General features: G+C 37.2%; 2 protein-coding genes and 1 pseudogene across 2 annotated transcripts; 1 reads left to right on the plus strand and 2 right to left on the minus strand.

Moving 5' to 3' along the window:
• LOC107588205 (DNA polymerase nu-like) overlaps nucleotides 1–1,003 on the plus strand; it is a 37,736-nt pseudogene extending 36,733 nt beyond the window's left edge.
• Nucleotides 1,004–1,860: 857 nt separating this feature from the next.
• On the minus strand, nucleotides 1,861–3,018 carry LOC107588164 (N-acetylaspartate synthetase-like). The gene is made up of 2 exons (XM_016276182.1): nucleotides 2,907–3,018; nucleotides 1,861–2,371 (listed from the first exon to the last, which is right to left on the minus strand). Exon 2 carries the CDS (start codon nucleotides 2,274–2,276, stop codon nucleotides 2,004–2,006), a length of 273 nt encoding a protein of 90 aa, XP_016131668.1. The 5' UTR covers nucleotides 2,277–2,371; nucleotides 2,907–3,018; the 3' UTR covers nucleotides 1,861–2,003.
• Nucleotides 3,019–3,524: 506 nt separating this feature from the next.
• Nucleotides 3,525–10,697, minus strand: LOC107588165 (N-acetylaspartate synthetase). The gene is made up of 3 exons (XM_016276183.1): nucleotides 10,272–10,697; nucleotides 8,977–9,141; nucleotides 3,525–4,278 (listed from the first exon to the last, which is right to left on the minus strand). Exons 1-3 carry the CDS (start codon nucleotides 10,585–10,587, stop codon nucleotides 3,911–3,913), a joined length of 849 nt encoding a protein of 282 aa, XP_016131669.1. The 5' UTR covers nucleotides 10,588–10,697; the 3' UTR covers nucleotides 3,525–3,910.
• Between the last annotated feature and the right edge of the window lie 7,423 nt (nucleotides 10,698–18,120).

Consider the following 18,120-nt stretch of genomic DNA (forward strand, 5'->3'; position numbering starts at 1 on the left):
ATTTCTGTTTTATCATAATATTTCTGCTTTTATGCCACCCAAGTTTAATTTGAATACAATTGGAGTCTGATTGTTTTTGCTTTGTTTGTATTTTAGATATGCATCGGAGGAGCAATATCAGACTGGGAAGCATGACCACAATTCAGCAATTTTGTAGTAAGTATTTTTCCCCAAACCTGAATCGTGAAATTATCCACAAAGTGTAAAGGTTTAATCAAGTCATTATTAAAGCTTCATCAAATCAGTACACAAATAGATATGTGCTAAAATCGGATCAATTATGTGATACAGATTATCACAGTATATGAAATGTGTGTACTCTTATAATCAGATTTCAAGTGATTTTTTTTTGTGTAGATTTTAGATTTCAAGTGACTTTTTTTGTAGCACTTATAGCTGTAAACGTGAATTTCACTGACTGTAACTGTAATGTCAGCCGAATTAAGTGCAGAGAAACATTTTGTTCCCTATTTTTTTTCTTTAACATGATGAACATTCATGTTTTTCTAGTAATTTCTGACCTTTGTTGATACTGTGGCACAGCACTAGGAACCTTCTCAAAACAAATAAAGATTATATTGCAAAGTTGTTATCGTAACCTTTTAAACAAGGGGTGCTTAGGGATATAAATCACTGGCTTTATAATAATCACATTTCTATCTCTTTTTGTTCATCAGTTTGACACAGTTAAAAATTCTGTGCTTTGGACTAAAAATTACAATTCGATGGACTGTTTGACTCCACCAGACTGCTGCTGTTGCAAGTTTCAAGCGTACTTCCTCAGGAGGAAGGTGGCATCAGAAAAGGTGGATCAAACTTTACTACCTCCTTCCCTCCAGTTCCAGTGTCCACTGGATCATGAACTGTGTTGATAGTGGTCTGTGCTACTCTGTGGCTCGGGCTATAGAATGGAGGCAGAGGCCGAATTTAGCTGCCTTGATTTATGTGTTTTAAAGGGATAGTTTAAAAACCCAAAAATGAGGGACACCCAAAAATGAAAATTCTGTCATTAATTACTCACCCTCATGTCGTTTCAAACCCGTAAGACCTTCGTTCATCTTCAGAACACAAATTAAGATATTTTTTATGGAATCTGAGAGCTGTCTGACCCTGCATAGACAGCAATACAACTGAAATGTTCCCAAGTGCAGAGACGTAGCAAGGAGATCTGTAAAATAATTGATGTGACATCAGGGGTTCAACCATAGTTTTACGAAGCTACGAGAATATTTTTTATGCGCAAAAGGAAAAAAGACTACTTTATTCAACAATTTGTCTCCTCCGCATTACTGTAGCGCCATTTTGGAGAGTATCAGCTGGATGTAAACAGCGTATGCTGTTCTGTGTCAGCTGTGTCATGCCGGATCTGTTTCCTATGTTGTTGTGATTTGATCTGAACGAAAACAGCATATCCAGGTTACACAGCTGACACAGAACAGCATACGCTGTTTACGTCTTGGGAACATTTCAGTTGCGTTGCTGTCTGTGCAGGGTCAGACAGCTCTCAGATTCCATCAAAAATATCTTAATTTGTGTTCTGAAGATGAACGAAGGTCTTACGGGTTTGAAATGACACGAGGGTGAGTAATTAATGACATAATTTTCATTTTTGGGTGAACTAACCCTTTAAGGGAGAATCTATCACAGCGAACACATTTACATTTATATTCAATTAAGATCAAATCATTGGTGCTATTCATTTGTTCATGGTGTTTCAGGGCAAGATGACCATGAGAAGAAAGAATAAGAGGAGAAACATCCAGTGTGGTCAAAGAAAGGAAACGTTCTGCTAAACCCCCTCAAAAACAATGATCATGAAAATAAGAATAAAAATGAAAATGAATCAAAATAAAGGTTGTAGGAACATAATATGACTTTTAAAAAAAGCCCAAAACATAAATAAATAGGTAGAAGAAGAGGACCGGTCAGTGGGTGGTTCAGGGTCATTGCCGGCATTGTCGTTTATATTCTTATCTTCTGCGCTCATGTTAACTCTCTGTCTCTCACTCTTCATGAAGCTGCAATCGGTACCGGCTGTAGCGAATCTGGAAGAAGAGCCTCTCCAGCAGTGAACGGGTCATCCCTGGTAGCGTGTAGTCCTCAGTGTCTCCCACTCGCCGGAAACCCAACGACTCGTACAGCTTGTGGGCGGCCATCTTGACTGCAGTTGTTCCCAGAACCACAGCCGAGTAGTTGTTTAACATGGCAAATTCTAGAACACGTCGACCCAGAGCCTTGGCGATGCCTTTACCACGGAAGTGAGAGTCCACTGACATGCGACGGAGTTCCACTGTGTTGTCGTCTTCTCGGCCTTGCGCTGCCACGATGCCCACAACCTGGCCTTGCAAAACTGCCACCCAGAAACAAGAGCCTGTGGAAATCAAAACAAAGAGATTATTCAGTTTTGTCTTTAGAGTAAAACTTTGGCAACTATTTGTAAAATCTAGTTTTCAATTCAAGTGTCTTGATGAAAAACTTAAAGAGTCTGCCCTCCAGGGTCATGCCTCTTTCCATCTGAATGTAATATTCATCATAGTATGGGCTGCTTTTCAACACCTCTCATCATTAGATCAATCAAATCAAATCTTTCAGTTCTAGACTAATTGAAATCCATTCATCTTACATTATATAGAAAATCAATGATTCCGTTTTTAATAAGATTGGCAAAGTAGCCGATGAGAGGTTATTCAAGCAGCGACCATGCTAATGTTCAATAAATGTGCTGCACTGAAATAATAAAGTGGAGGTAAATAGTTAAGCAAAGTTATACTCTTTTCAAGTATATATTTTATTTTTATTTGTTTGGCACCACATGATCAACCTTATACATTTTTTTAACTCTGAAAATTAAGTTATGTTCATCTGGAGATATATAGTGATGTTGCATTAGTGTGAGTGCAGCTTACAAATAGACTGAGTTCTGAAATGCGAAACCACATTTAAGCACACTGTGTAGCAGTCTGTAATTATGGATCATGCCAGTCAAATTCGATTCCAATTGCCCGGAATTACAGATGCCCAAATGTGCTGGATGTAAACAGCGTATGCTGTTCTGTGTCAGCTGTGTCATGCCGGATCTGTTTCCTATGTTGTTGTGATTTGATCTGAACGAAAACAGCGTATCCAGGTTACACAGCTGACACAGAACAGCATACGCTGTTTACGTCTTGGGAACATTTCAGTTGTATTGCTGTCTATGCAGGGTCAGACAGCTCTCAGATTCCATCAAAAATATCTTAATTTGTGTTCTGAAGATGAACGAAGGTCTTACGGGTTTGAAACGACACGAGGGTGAGTAATTAATGACATAATTTTCATTTTTGGTTACACAGCTGACACAGAACAGCATACGCTGTTTACGTCTTGGGAACATTTCAGTTGTATTGCTGTCTATGCAGGGTCAGACAGCTCTCAGATTCCATCAAAAATATCTTAATTTGTGTTCTGAAGATGAACGAAGGTCTTACGGGTTTGAAATGACACGAGGGTGAGTAATTAATGACATAATTTTCATTTTTGGGTGAACTAACCCTTTAAGGGAGAATCTATCACAGCGAACACATTTACATTTATATTCAATTAAGATCAAATCATTGGTGCTATTCATTTGTTCATGGTGTTTCAGGGCAAGATGACCATGAGAAGAAAGAATAAGAGGAGAAACATCCAGTGTGGTCAAAGAAAGGAAACGTTCTGCTAAACCCCCTCAAAAACAATGATCATGAAAATAAGAATAAAAATGAAAATGAATCAAAATAAAGGTTGTAGGAACATAATATGACTTTTAAAAAAAGCCCAAAACATAAATAAATAGGTAGAAGAAGAGGACCGGTCAGTGGGTGGTTCAGGGTCATTGCCGGCATTGTCGTTTATATTCTTATCTTCTGCGCTCATGTTAACTCTCTGTCTCTCACTCTTCATGAAGCTGCAATCGGTACCGGCTGTAGCGAATCTGGAAGAAGAGCCTCTCCAGCAGTGAACGGGTCATCCCTGGTAGCGTGTAGTCCTCAGTGTCTCCCACTCGCCGGAAACCCAACGACTCGTACAGCTTGTGGGCGGCCATCTTGACTGCAGTTGTTCCCAGAACCACAGCCGAGTAGTTGTTTAACATGGCAAATTCTAGAACACGTCGACCCAGAGCCTTGGCGATGCCTTTACCACGGAAGTGAGAGTCCACTGACATGCGACGGAGTTCCACTGTGTTGTCGTCTTCTCGGCCTTGCGCTGCCACGATGCCCACAACCTGGCCTTGCAAAACTGCCACCCAGAAACAAGAGCCTGTGGAAATCAAAACAAAGAGATTATTCAGTTTTGTCTTTAGAGTAAAACTTTGGCAACTATTTGTAAAATCTAGTTTTCAATTCAAGTGTCTTGATGAAAAACTTAAAGAGTCTGCCCTCCAGGGTCATGCCTCTTTCCATCTGAATGTAATATTCATCATAGTATGGGCTGCTTTTCAACACCTCTCATCATTAGATCAATCAAATCAAATCTTTCAGTTCTAGACTAATTGAAATCCATTCATCTTACATTATATAGAAAATCAATGATTCCGTTTTTAATAAGATTGGCAAAGTAGCCGATGAGAGGTTATTCAAGCAGCGACCATGCTAATGTTCAATAAATGTGCTGCACTGAAATAATAAAGTGGAGGTAAATAGTTAAGCAAAGTTATACTCTTTTCAAGTATATATTTTATTTTTATTTGTTTGGCACCACATGATCAACCTTATACATTTTTTTAACTCTGAAAATTAAGTTATGTTCATCTGGAGATATATAGTGATGTTGCATTAGTGTGAGTGCAGCTTACAAATAGACTGAGTTCTGAAATGCGAAACCACATTTAAGCACACTGTGTAGCAGTCTGTAATTATGGATCATGCCAGTCAAATTCGATTCCAATTGCCCGGAATTACAGATGCCCAAATGTGCTGTTAATAGAATATAACAGATGGGAGAGATATTTATGATTAGTTCATTGTTAGTTTCACATATTTAGCTTATTCATCTTTTAATGATTGTGCAATGGAAAGCCTGTCATAACAATTTTTTTTTTTTTTTTTTTTTACAATGTTTTGTTGTAGGAAGAGTAATAAAATATGTGTGCCATCAAAGGTATTGAAATGTATTGGTGAGTCCCATGATTGACATAATTTGTTTTTACATGCTCAAATGCTGTTACCACTGATGACTTGCCTTAATAATTCTCAGAATTCCATGACTTGGGGGAATTTGGGAAGTGTTTTTGGAATTACTGGATTAAGTGCACTTTTTCTTGTTGGGCAAGTCAACTGTCATCTGTAGGTCAGATCAGGACAGGAGCGGAGCACATATTATGGTATTTCTAATCTTAAACATTCATGCTTGTAAGGCTCGGTTCTGTTCTGCTGAACTAACTAAGTTACTTATGGAGTTGCAGAGAGAAGCGAGGGGCAGGACTGTCACATCTGTGCCACAGAAGCTGCAAGGAATATATACAAAAGGACGGGACTAAACTCCAAGAAAAAACATGTATAAAGGAATGTCTGAATGGATGAGTTTTAAATGAATATTATTATCTTCTATCATGCATACTAATTGTTTTTTTGTTAAGAATCACGTTTATAACCTAAGGTCTATTAACTCTTTTCTATCTCATGGTTCAACACATTCTTAAGCATCTAGACAACACTATCTTCTAAAATCAGAAAACTATTTATTCTGTGTGTAGAATAAAGTGTCATAAAGAGAATTCATTGAACATCAACTACAATCACAACATACAATATATAATACTGCATAAGTGTAATATTTATGTAGAAGTAGTTGCAGTCTTTCTACGTTAAGATAGTAGTGCTGAGAATATCATAGTGCCAATGTTGTGACATATTGCTACTGTATATCACACAGAGGTGTGTGTGTCATAACTGCATTAGCTTCAGGGCTGAGGAGCACTATTAATCACTGTGAGACTAAACGTCCTGCTGTACACTCATTAGTTTTACTACACACACACATTTGCACAACCCCTCCCCAGCTGTCTGATAAATGCTTCTCTTGAATATGTGCAAGGCCACTAAAATGTAGAAAAATTAGGCAATAATATTGAACAACTTTTTATGATCATTATTTACATTATTTCCTGCTGAATAGGCAGATTCACATCACATTAAGGAAATTAAATGTGCCACAAACACCATTTCATTATGACATTAATGCCTTGCGGGTAGCATAACACATCTGCCTGTGTATTTTCACATATTAAAGCGATATCTTCATGCTTTATATTATGGGATGTTTGTTATCTTCCAAGTACCTGACAGAAACTCTCTCCCTGGAATGTTATAAGCCACTCCAAATAGATGTTTAGTGCATTTAAGAAACATCTAGCTCACCTTGGCAGATAACCCATATATTATTTTACCATTTCCTCCTCAGATGCAGGATTCCACATTAGCATAGCAAGAGAGAAAATAATCCTCTGTCTGCATACTGCCACTAAACAAAACTACCATACATAACTCACAGCGGGCTTTGATTCTCTCTCTTGAATTCTCCCTTTCATTTGATGTAGGACTAAATAAGAAGCCCGTATGCATAGAAATTGTCTGCAATTAATACTATTTTATGCAAAGATGCATACAATTGATGACAGTAAAGACATTTAAGGGTTTTTAAAAAGATTCATTATTTTTATTAATCTTACTAAATAATTTCAAATAAATTGTTTTTTAGCACTAATACTGTGAAATGTTATTACAATTTAAAATAACTGTTTTCTATTTTAATATATTTTACAATACAATTTATTCCAGGAATGACAACGCTGAATTTCCAGCAGCCATCACTCAGTGTAACATGATCCTACAGAAATCATTCTAATATGCCAATTTGCTTCCTAAGAAACATTTATTATTAAAGCTGAAAATGGTTGTGTTGCTTAGTATTTTTGTGGAAACAGTAATATATTGTTTTTAGGATTCTTTAATGAAGAAAGTTCATAAGAACAGCATTTATTTTAAAAAGGCATAACAACATACAAGTCTTTACTGTCACATTTGTCAATTTAATGCATCCTTGATTAATGAAAGTATTCTTTTTTTTTTTTTTTTTATCAAAATCTTACGGAACTTTATGGGAGTGTATAATTTTATGTCACTCTTACGTCATTCCCCAGGGCATGCATGATAGGCAATTCACACAGCACCATCAGACACACGCAAAGGGCAACAAACATGTTTTCCAGGTGTTGTCGGATCAGTGTGTAACCCTCGTTGACGTGTCACCATTGGTTGGCACTTGTTTTTGCCAGTTGAAGTCTAACTGAGTGACGTACTTTAATCTGGTGATGGTCGCCATTGTTTTGCCTCCTTCTGTGCAGTGTGAATTGGTTATTATGATGAACTTGCTTTACAGACCCCCATAATTTTTGATCTCTAACAGGTAAGGCCATTTTCTTGTAAACCTGTTATGTGTTATATATTTCTAATAGTGTCTGGTGACACAGCAGATCTGCCAGACTCATTCTGAGTCAGTAGTGTGCGGAAACAGACACCATACAAAGGTCCGGATCTAATATACAGTACACGTGCACTAGGGGTATAAAAGAGACCCTTTTAAACTTCTAACGTTGAATTGCAGAGAGCGTTCTGATCAGCAGCATCTGGCTGTTTGGAATGGCAGCTGTTCTGAGTTTGACCGTGAAGTGCTGCAGCGGAGTTTACCATAGGCAATAAATGTCTGTCCTTACACTAAGCATTCAATCTGCACATGCTACTACCATCTGGCAAACAATTCTAGAACACCAATCATAAACAACTAGGTTAAAGAACCCTTTCTACCTGCAAGTCGTCAGGGTACTGATGAGCCACTAGCTAACCTCCATTATTTTGTCACTTTCCAAGTGTGCTTTTAATAATATCTGCAGTATTTATTAGTATGTTTACTACTGTATCACAATTGGGGTACATTAAGGATTAAAGCTGTAATTCTGAGTTTGCCGCAATACAATAATCAGCATTTTTCCTCCCTTCAATCAATAGGGCCACATTACTTCAAACAGTTATCCTCAAGAGCAGAACTGAGAGAGACTTTCTGCATATTTCATGAGTCTTCCGCATTAAAGCTACACATCAGCTATTCATCCCCTCTTGGACTCATAAAGCGCAGTATTTAACCTCAGTATCACAGGTACCGATCCTGAGAATATGGTGCATTGTGGGAGACTTATTTCAGTAATTAAATATGAAGTTTATATATACGTATTTGAGCCTGTGTGTGTGATTAGCATAAATATATTCACTACCAAGTGCCCATGTGCCATTTGGCATAGACGTATTTATACATCATACATTATATATTAAAATATAGTGACTTTTTATATATTAGATGTCAGTGACTTCACCAATACAATTAACTGCTTACACACCACAGAATCTACAGACAAATATTAAATGCATACAGTACCATTCAAAAGTTTGTCAGTAATTCTTTTTTAATTAAAAAAATATATATATTTTTAAGAAATATTTATTTTTATTCAGCAAGGACACATTAGATTGATCAAAAGTGACAGTAAAGACATTTACATTGTAACAAAAAAAAATCTATTTTATATAAATGCTGTTCTTTTTAACTTTCTATTCATCAAAGAATCAAGAAAACTTGAACACCAGATCAGCATATTAGAATGATTTCTGAAGGAACCTTAAAATTATTTCAAATTAAAATCATCTTTTTCTTCTATTTATTTATTTATTGGACTGTAATTTTGATCAGATAAATGCAGCCTTGTTTTTTGTTGTTGTTGTTTTTTTAAATCTTACAGACCCAAACTTTTGAACAGTAGTTCATATGTGTTTCCAGGTTTGGCTATACTTATGAGGGCCATATATTTTTTTAAATGTCCTCACAAATGTAGCAAAACATGTTGAAAACCTAGTTGTGATGATAATTTTGTGTGAATGTGTGTGTGCGCTTGAAATTACACCTTACCTGTGGGTTTCATGTAATATGTCTCAATGTCAGCCATATCAGTGTGCAGAGCACAGTCCAGGTAGTTGAGAATGACTTTTCTGCTGTAGTAATAACGTGCACCCATTAGAATAAATGGTGCGCAGAAGGTCAGTGTGAAGGATTTGGTCATAACATAGCACATTACTATGGAGAAATGGAAAAAAAATAAACGACACCTGTCAGAAAAGAGAATCAAATGTTTGATTTTTGGCAGAGGAGAGGCAAACAGACATCAAATGTTTTACACACTAGGAGTGTGCAGATACACCCTGAGCAGTGAGATGTAGTGCAAAGTAATTAAACACTGTATCCTGTTTTAAAAAAAACTTTATACATTAATACGGCTTGGAAATTTAATGGGCAATGGATGGCGCTATAACAGGGTCTTCATATAATAGATGTAATTAAAGCCAAGAAAATCTGAGTATGTGTATATCGAGAATGTTGACACTAGATGGCGCTCTTGAGAACAACTGACTTGCTGCATTATCCACACACTCCACTGCAACACGATGCGCACTGTTTACTGTCAACACAGAGGTGCTTTCAACTCTAATACACTATAAATTGCGCTTAAAATGTCTTTGCTACTCAAGTATTAGCCTTTATGATTCATTTATCTGAGAAACAATTGTACTATGTGTACAGTGATGCAGCGTACTCTAAGCGTATATATTATGTAAGTTTTTGGACACTGTTAAAACACCTCATTCATATCAGATGTGTGACATAAATGTCATTTCAACGCAGCATAAAAAAGGCTGCTGTCTAGCCAGATCGCCAGGGTGCTCGGTTACACCGCCTGTAGTTGAAAACCACTGAAAATCATTAGTAAACATGAAAAGGAAATAATCATAAAAAATGATACGTAGCATTAATAGTTAACAGTTATCTGTAAACAAAACGTCACATATCTCAACAGGCAACAAACACAACTTCGTGCACTAACATGAGACGTATGTGGGGAACGCTGTGCGCTCGCGCGGATTCATTCATTCATTCATTCATTCACACATGCCGCATGTTCTGGACTGCTGCTGCCTTTGTGACTCCTTTACTCATATATTCACTGGCATTTTAAACGAAAAATGATTTCAAGATTATGTGAGCGGAGAACAGACCCGTTAGCTTCTTAGTTTTACGCATCAAATGTCTGAATTGATTAGGCTCATCGTTTCAGTTATTTATGAACTTAAACTTATACTTAAGCTTATTTTCACATGTTGCAGGGGAACCCGTTACGCTCATCCTATACCCATAGTTTGACCACTTACCTGTGAGTAAAGCATAGATAAATTGGGTTCTAGTTTGCTGTTTTAGACCCCGAAATGCCGAATTGGGTATCCGCTCCATGATTCCCTCGGTGAAGATCCGGCGCACCTCCTCATGGTCCGAACGTTCAAACTCGCGAATAAAAACCTGGTCCCGTTTTTCAACCTTACTCTCGAACGCACTGGGAGAAGGCGAAGAAGACGTCCACATTTGCGAGGAGGAAACTATAATTGAATCTTTTTTGGTCCCAGCTATGGCCTCGTGTTCGTCTGCAACAATTTTAGTCTCGCAAACCATTTTGGGAGACGAACAATGCATGCAACTGGCCTGAAATGAACTGATATTGGGGAGAAAAAACAAAAGATGGATGATGGTCTTCTTTATTATGGAAAGAAAAAAGACTGATGTACTACTGCAACCCTGAGCTTCCTCACAACCAAGACTTGCCGGTGCATCACAAGTGGTATTTATAATGCGCCAAAGCCGCATTCAGATTCTGGGGTGTGGGTGTTCTCCTCATCTCTCTGATTGGATGCGGCGCTGTGCCACATGACGGCAGTGGGAGGCGAAAATACAAAAGACACACCGTAACGTGTCTTTTTGAAACCGTATTTTCGCCCCCGTCAGTACACCGGCGAAATTCCTCACATGTTTGTGTTTTTGGGGAGAGGGTGAACCCATGGCTTCGTATGATGCGCGAGGTGTCGCCATGAACCCCGCGTGCGATTGCAGTATCAGCAACATCACGACGATGCTGCGCAACATCAGTCTGCGTTCATCAACGACACCCGGCCTGCACATTTTACAGTGCGTGTGCAAATATTGACGGGTTTCATCTACTGCCATTTTACCAACGTGCACAGGACTGCTTGTTTTACGAGTGTGTGAGTGACAATTTTACTGCACCGTTTCGCTTCGGTTTAAGTTCCTCCAGCTCACACACCTTTGTTCTTGAGAGCACAGATCACCGTGGCCATGTACGCTCATTATAAGCCACTTTATGGCTTTTTTTTTTAATAGAGGCGCTTATGAATATAAGCAATCGTAGGCGTTTTGCGCTTATTCACAGAACACGGTCGTGTATTGTGGGCTTGCGCGTGCTTGAGCTCCAAAGCATAATAAAGTATCAGCGACGGACCACTAATAACAGTTGTGAAATGTTCAAGACTGTTTCTTCCTTTTTCCATTTCCCAAAGGTGCATGCGCACGAGAGAGACATTTGTAGTTGTTTAGGTGGCCAATATAAGCTATGTGAGACATTTTAATTTTTTTTGTCAAAAGTATACAGATATCGAAAATATTCTTTTGTTTTAACATAGTCTTGTTTAATTTATGACAAGTTTATGGAACATTGAAGCAGATACTGAAATCAAGATCCAGTGCTCCTCAGTTTTTAAGAGTAGAGTAGTGCCTACGAGAGATGTGGGATATGAAACACTTTTTTTGGATTCCCTCATTTACAACATGGAGTGCTCTATTGATCTTTTATCCGTTTTTTTCTACCACAAGAATAAACACTCCTTGCGTGCTACGTGTCCAGATTACGTCAATGTCTAGTTTTAAATGTTTTGGGTGTACTCCAAAGTAACTGATGCCCTAAAGAAATCGCCTTGATTTGAATAAGGTCGCATTCCAGCCGTATTGTACAGAACTAGTTTAGACTGGATCGCCTCCCGCCCCTCACCCCCACCCCTACCCCACCCTCCAAGACGAAAAGAGGCGTCTTTTTTTCTAAAGGTTTGAGCAGGTGTATCTTACATGCGCTATAATGCGAAATCGACGTCCCTCAACAATTGAAAACACGGAACGCGCGCGTTTTATAGCTCTAGTGAAGATACGGTCTTTTCTCAGCATCAGCATCTGAGTGCACGCGGGCAGTCTGGTGCCAGTGGGCATGCGCGCGTTATGCAGAGAGTAGGCTGAGCAATGAACAGCACTCTTCCGCGATGCCTTCATTTGATCGGCATGTAGTTACTGTGAAGGTGATGTCAGTTCGAACATGTACACTGTTAAAAAAAAAACACAAATGAATCTATTAATTTTTTACAAAATTCGTTAGTACAAAATTTAATATACTAAATTTTGTTTTTACAGTATATTGTCATAATGTTTAAGTATAGGTATACAGTATAAAGGTAGGCCTATATAGGGTTTATTTGTGCAGATGAAAGCTGTGTTTGTGTCTTTCAGCTCCTTCTGAACTCCAACAAAACTTATCACAATATCTTGTCACAATATTTTACAATACAGATCACTTACCTTAAAGGGATATTGAGCCAAAAAATGAAAATTCTGTCATCATTTACTCAACTTCCCACTTCTTTCTTTCTTCTGTTGAACACAAAAGAAGATATTTTGAAGAATGATGTTTCAAATTCCAAACCGTTAACAGTAGCAATCGACTTCCACAGTATGAAAAAATATATATTAACAATACCTATTTATGCATATATGTAAGTCTATTTTATGTAACATTTATATATAACATTTTATATAATTATATAACATTCATATGGTTTCTCTAAATTAATAGAAAATATCCTAATTTAATTTATTAATTAACTCAACTAATTAATCAGAACTCAACACATCTACTCCTAAAAAGTGGTTTAATTGTTGGTTCCTTTTGAATCAGAGTATATGAAGACACATGTCTCTCCTTCCATTGTCCTTATTGTGTAACTTGACCTTTGACCTCAGCAGTCCAGAAGGAAGTGGTGACCCCGAATGTCAGCTGGCACAAAATATGCCAATGGACCCTTTTCACAAGACTGATGACGCGTTTAACGGTCATCAGCATCGTAAATCCTCGAAAGTTTTTCATATATATATATATTTTTTTAAATGTATGTACATTTATAACACTATTCTTTGTATTATATCACCTTTGCATCAAATTACAAAAAAAAAAAAAACTGTTAACGCTAATGCGAGGGCATTTCTAATGCAGTGTCTATGGGAGGGACGGTAAATTTGACATAAGTTCTCTCTTCTGACTGCCGTTATCAGTCTCTCTCAATTTTTTTCCTTTTATTGAAAGTCATGAAAAGACTATCGTGGAGTTTTTCTTTTACTATTTGAGAAAATGGGAATGCAAAAAATATATTTGTGGTACTCTCCCATTCACTGCTCTTCAAGTTAACCCAACTATGACGACTTCCGCTGCTGAGAAACCCGGAAATGTGAAAAGGTCCATTGTGGGCTCCAATTTGCAGTAACCCTTGACCTTTCAGGTTCTCAGAAGTCGTAATAACTAGCATGTGTGTGGCAGAGTTGTGGTGTGTGTGTGTTTTTATTTTTTAATTTAGTATAATAAATGTGTTTCTCTCTCACTAATATAGTACCTGCTCAGGGTGCGACTTTGAACACTGGGAATATAGATCCTAAGAGACTTAGGTCAGTATTCTCATATAATAAGCACTCATAAGCTCATCTGAGACTCATTAAAGGACTGAGCTGAGGTCAGTTCTTTTTAATCTCAGTCTGTGTATTGTAAAGGCAAATCACTAGTGCACTTTCATTAAAAAAATCATGTTTTTAAATGTTTCAATGATAATTAACCAATTTATTTATTGCACATTCATTGTAAAGTTGCAGTGTTTGAATGTGTGTACTCGCATAAGTTTAAATAACACAAATAACACAAATATCATGCATGAGTGAATAATCTATGGCTGCTTTGTTCCCAGTGATTGTTATAATGACTGATGGCCAGGGCCCCCCATGAATGGATGTGTGTGCGTGCGTTTGTGCACGTGCATTAGTTTGGGATCCAGGATTGGCAAGGTTTGTGCTGGTGGGTCAGTGGGTCTATGAGTAACACTCCTCAATTTTCTGCAGGGTGTAGAATTAGCATTGCTCAACTTAAGTTGTTTCTGCAAAAATGAGTCATGGGTTAATGGTATCTCCAGGGCTTAGTGTGCCATTCTGTCTTTCAAGTAAGAAATTAGGATTGTGTTTCATATATATAGTTATTTTTTAAATAAATAAATAAAGCACTGACAGAACTACTCTGTTACCAGTGTATTTATTTATTTAGTTGTTTATTTATACAAAAGCTAAACAAATCAAAAATCTAAACAAAAACACAGCAATTTGGTTATGCGCTGTCAGGTATAAACTTATTTCAGTTATGAACACAGAAGTCAATTTTCCATTTTGAACACTAAATTCATTTCATATACTTCTTTACGGTACCTTAGTTAACCAAATTTACTATGGAAAAAAGAGATAACATAACTTATCAGGTCTGTTCAATGTGCAAATCTTTTTGCATTATACGTTTGTGTGTGTCTGAAATGTTTGGATTTGTTTTGCCTGATTATTCGGTCATTAGACTTCATTGGACTTTATGTTTGAGCTGCTTTCCCTCCAGCTGTGCGTGAGAGTAATAGGTCAAGAATGGCAAACATAATCTGACTTGATCTTTTTTCTTCCTCTATAATTGTTTGTTTCTTGTCCTTTTGATTTTCAACAGAACAGTTAGTCGGTTTTGGAGTCAGACCAAACAAATTTGTCAGGGCAACTATAACTATAAACTATTGCTCCGTAAAAATACTTATTTCTGTGATGATTTATTTCTTCAAACAATAAATATATAAAATTAGATACATAATAGTATATTCATAATTATACTCATGAATAATTGTATGAATTCATAATTAAATAACATTAGTATATGTATAAGTAGAAAGGGACTAATACAGACGGGACTACTTTTCCTCACAGAGCTTTACTAGTAACAGAGCAAGAGGAAGTGGGAACTGGCAGGAAACCAGCATGTGTTAATGGGTTGAATTTGATGCCCTGTCCTCTGATCGACCAACTGAACACACAGCACTATGAATGGTGTTCACCAGAACCAGATAGGTAAGGTGAGGTCCTCCCCCCTCAACCAATGTGAGCTTTTTGTGTTGCTTTTGTAAATATCATATTTTATTCTCAGGGACTTAAAGGGATACTCCACCCCAAAATGAAAATTTTGTCATTAATCACTTACCCCCATGTCGTTCCAAACCCGTAAAAGCTTAGTTCGTCTTCGGGAACACAATTTAAGATATTTTGGATATTTTGGAAGTTAAGGTTGAACCACTGATGGCAGATGGACTATTCTGACGATGTCTTTCATACTTTTCTGGCCTTGACTGTGTAATTTACTTGGCAGGCAATGGGACATTCACAAGCCTCCCGGTTTTCATCCAAAATATCTTAAATTGTTAGGAAAAGAGAAAGGCAAAGAGACATGAAAATATTAGGTGTTTGTACATCCAACGATGCTAATAAGCTTAATTGTTGATTAATCCATTCCAACAAGATTTAGGGGTCAAGGGAAAGCATCTAGTTCAGTCAGTGACCGTTTGGGTGTTTTACATGTAATCATTTAGCAGATACTTTTATTAAAAGCATCTTAAAATGATGACGCAAGCACAAGCTGTTTATCATACAGGAACCAACAAAAAGCAGCAGTGCAATACTACTTTTCAAAAATACATCAGAGAAGTGCAGAAGCTAGAGGCGAATTATAACAATCTAAAAGTGGAAAAAGTAGATTGTACGTGCTGAAATTGTGGGGTCATCAACGACAGGTAAAGTAGAGGTCGTCAGAGTGCATTGTTAAGCAAAGTGGTCATGACTAATGAATAGAGGAATGGCTTGTTTTAATTCTTTAATTTTCAAACTGGGGGCGCAATGTAGTTCAGAGAAGAATACTGTAAAAATATAATCATAAAATATGTAATGATAAAAATATATAATAATAAAATAAGTTCAAATTTACCGAGTATTATTCTGCATTCTAAATAATAGAATGTTGTTTAGATATTCTTAGCCGTAATATTGAAATAATGAATATATTGAAATATATAATGGAATAAAATGGCTGTTCTATTGACAGCCATAGTTTTGTCTCTAAAAAAGGCACAAAAATTAAAATTCTGCCATCACCTTTTATTTATTTATTTTAATTCAGCAGAAGGAAGAAAGTCATACAGGTTTGGAACAACATGGTGGACTATCCCTTTATTGTGGTGATCTAAACTAGTGCTTTTGAGTGTATGAATTCCATTTTAATGTGTGTCTGTGTTTTTTCTCACTGTGTGTCTGTGTTTTTGTTCCAGGATTCCTGATTCTAAAAATAATCCATCCACATGTGGGTGTGTCCCAGGATGCTCACTGTCCGCACACTGTGTCCATTTTCCTCTGGGACTCATGCCTAGTGCCAGGGGCATCAACCACCCAGACACTACTGTCAGCATCGGGACACAGGGTCAGAGAAAGGGAGCGAAAAGACAGAGAGAGAGAGAGAGAGACAGAGAGAGAGAGAGAGAGAGAGAGAGAGAGAGAGAGAGAGTGTGTGCTAAAGAGTGAGACTGAGAGGGAGGGCATGAGGAGGAGAGATGGAAACAGGAACAAACTGGATTCTCCATCCTGGAGGAGACAGACAGACAGACAGAGGTCTGGGAGGGAGGCTTGAGGTTTGTTCTCCTTTAAAAACAGCCAGCAATTCTGCTTGTATTTATTTTTTTTTTCAAAATCAGCAGGGGGTGTCAGCAGATGCATAATGCAACAGGGCGTCACCTCATAGCAGATCGTCAATTAAGTACCACACACACACACGTTTACAATGTGTGTAATGGGCCAGACTTTTTTCTTCACACAATCCATCGTTTCCTCTGCAGACCACCTGCTCAGAAACTCTTTACATCAGAATGCTGTCGTATCTTGGTCTCTCTTTCTTACCTAGAATGGGGAAAGTTAATATTTCATTATCAGAAATGGCCATGTTCTGTTCAGCCACCTAATGAGTAATTCATTTGAGGCTTCTGCAAAAATATGTATGCATAATTAATAGATTATCATCTTTTAGTATTTGTGAGCCTCTCAAGGACTCTGTGGCTGGTTTGAGATCAAGATTGCCATTTATTCTCATTTTTGTCTTTCTAACTCGAGTTGTTTGTTTAGGACTCCAAAGTCATCTTAATTAGCAGTAGTTGATTCATTGTTGAGTATTATTGCTTATTTGCTGGATATTATGAGTGAAGCTAAAGTTTTATTATAACTGTGACTCAAGACTAGTTTCTGCCTCCTCTACTCTGAGCTCCTTTATCATAATAAAAGCAGAAACATAGGTTTATTTTGACCTGATTGATCAATAGATAATCAATATTCTCTGTATTCCTCTTCTCTAGCTTGCTTCCTAAACTAGTTGTCCAATCTAATACGAATATTATTAGATCTTTGATTAACTTGGTTTTGTTCCTCTTTTATAAATGACTTTGGATAAAAGCATCTCTATCTAAATGTATAAATGTAAAAAATATTATTTTGATCTAGTGTTTGATCTTTAATCACACATTAGGATTTAGGTAAAACACAGAATCAGTGTTCATTTATTGTTATTAAAATTTTTTTTAATTGTATATTCAAATGTGATAAATATTTGTCTTTCCAAAAGTATAATGATATTTTTTTTTCACTTTTATTGAAACATACAATGATTTATTGCTGGTGACTAAGCCAGTGCTCTGCTTTGGTTTTTCTTGTGAGAGAGCAACTTTTTTTTCTACGCCTCAACCGTTACTATGTGTGGGGGAAAAAACTGTTTTTACCTAAAGTTTTCTTTTACCCTCCTTTAATGAAGAGTGTGCCATCATTAGGTAAAGTACTTTAACTCTCTCTCTCTATTTTGCGCCACTGTCAATAGTTTGGAAAGCTTTACATTGCACTTTTAACTATAACCGCGCGGGGCTGTGCCATTCTCTGAATTCTCGTGTTTACTGTTAATGTGTTTTTTTCCTTAAAGTTGCTTGCTCTGCAGAGCTGTGTTTTCACACCTCAACGGGAAGTGCTGCA

Source organism: Sinocyclocheilus grahami, unplaced genomic scaffold, assembly GCF_001515645.1.
Source record: "Sinocyclocheilus grahami isolate Dianchi unplaced genomic scaffold, SAMN03320097.WGS_v1.1 scaffold99.1, whole genome shotgun sequence".
NCBI classification, from domain to species: Eukaryota; Metazoa; Chordata; class Actinopteri; order Cypriniformes; family Cyprinidae; genus Sinocyclocheilus; species Sinocyclocheilus grahami.

What these genes read in the sequence shown, in the direction of transcription:
- LOC107588165 (XM_016276183.1), bottom strand. Translation starts at nt 10,587, where the DNA reads ATGCATTGTTCGTCTCCCAAAATGGTTTGCGAGACTAAAATTGTTGCA. An exon ending in TATCTATGCTTTACTCACAG is followed by an intron (nt 9,142 to 10,271) that starts GTAAGTGGTCAA and finishes ATTTCTCCATAG; the next exon opens with TAATGTGCTATGTTATGACC. An exon ending in ATATTACATGAAACCCACAG is followed by an intron (nt 4,279 to 8,976) that starts GTAAGGTGTAAT and finishes TGATTTCCACAG; the next exon opens with GCTCTTGTTTCTGGGTGGCA.
- LOC107588164 (XM_016276182.1), bottom strand. Translation starts at nt 2,276, where the DNA reads ATGTCAGTGGACTCTCACTTCCGTGGTAAAGGCATCGCCAAGGCTCTG.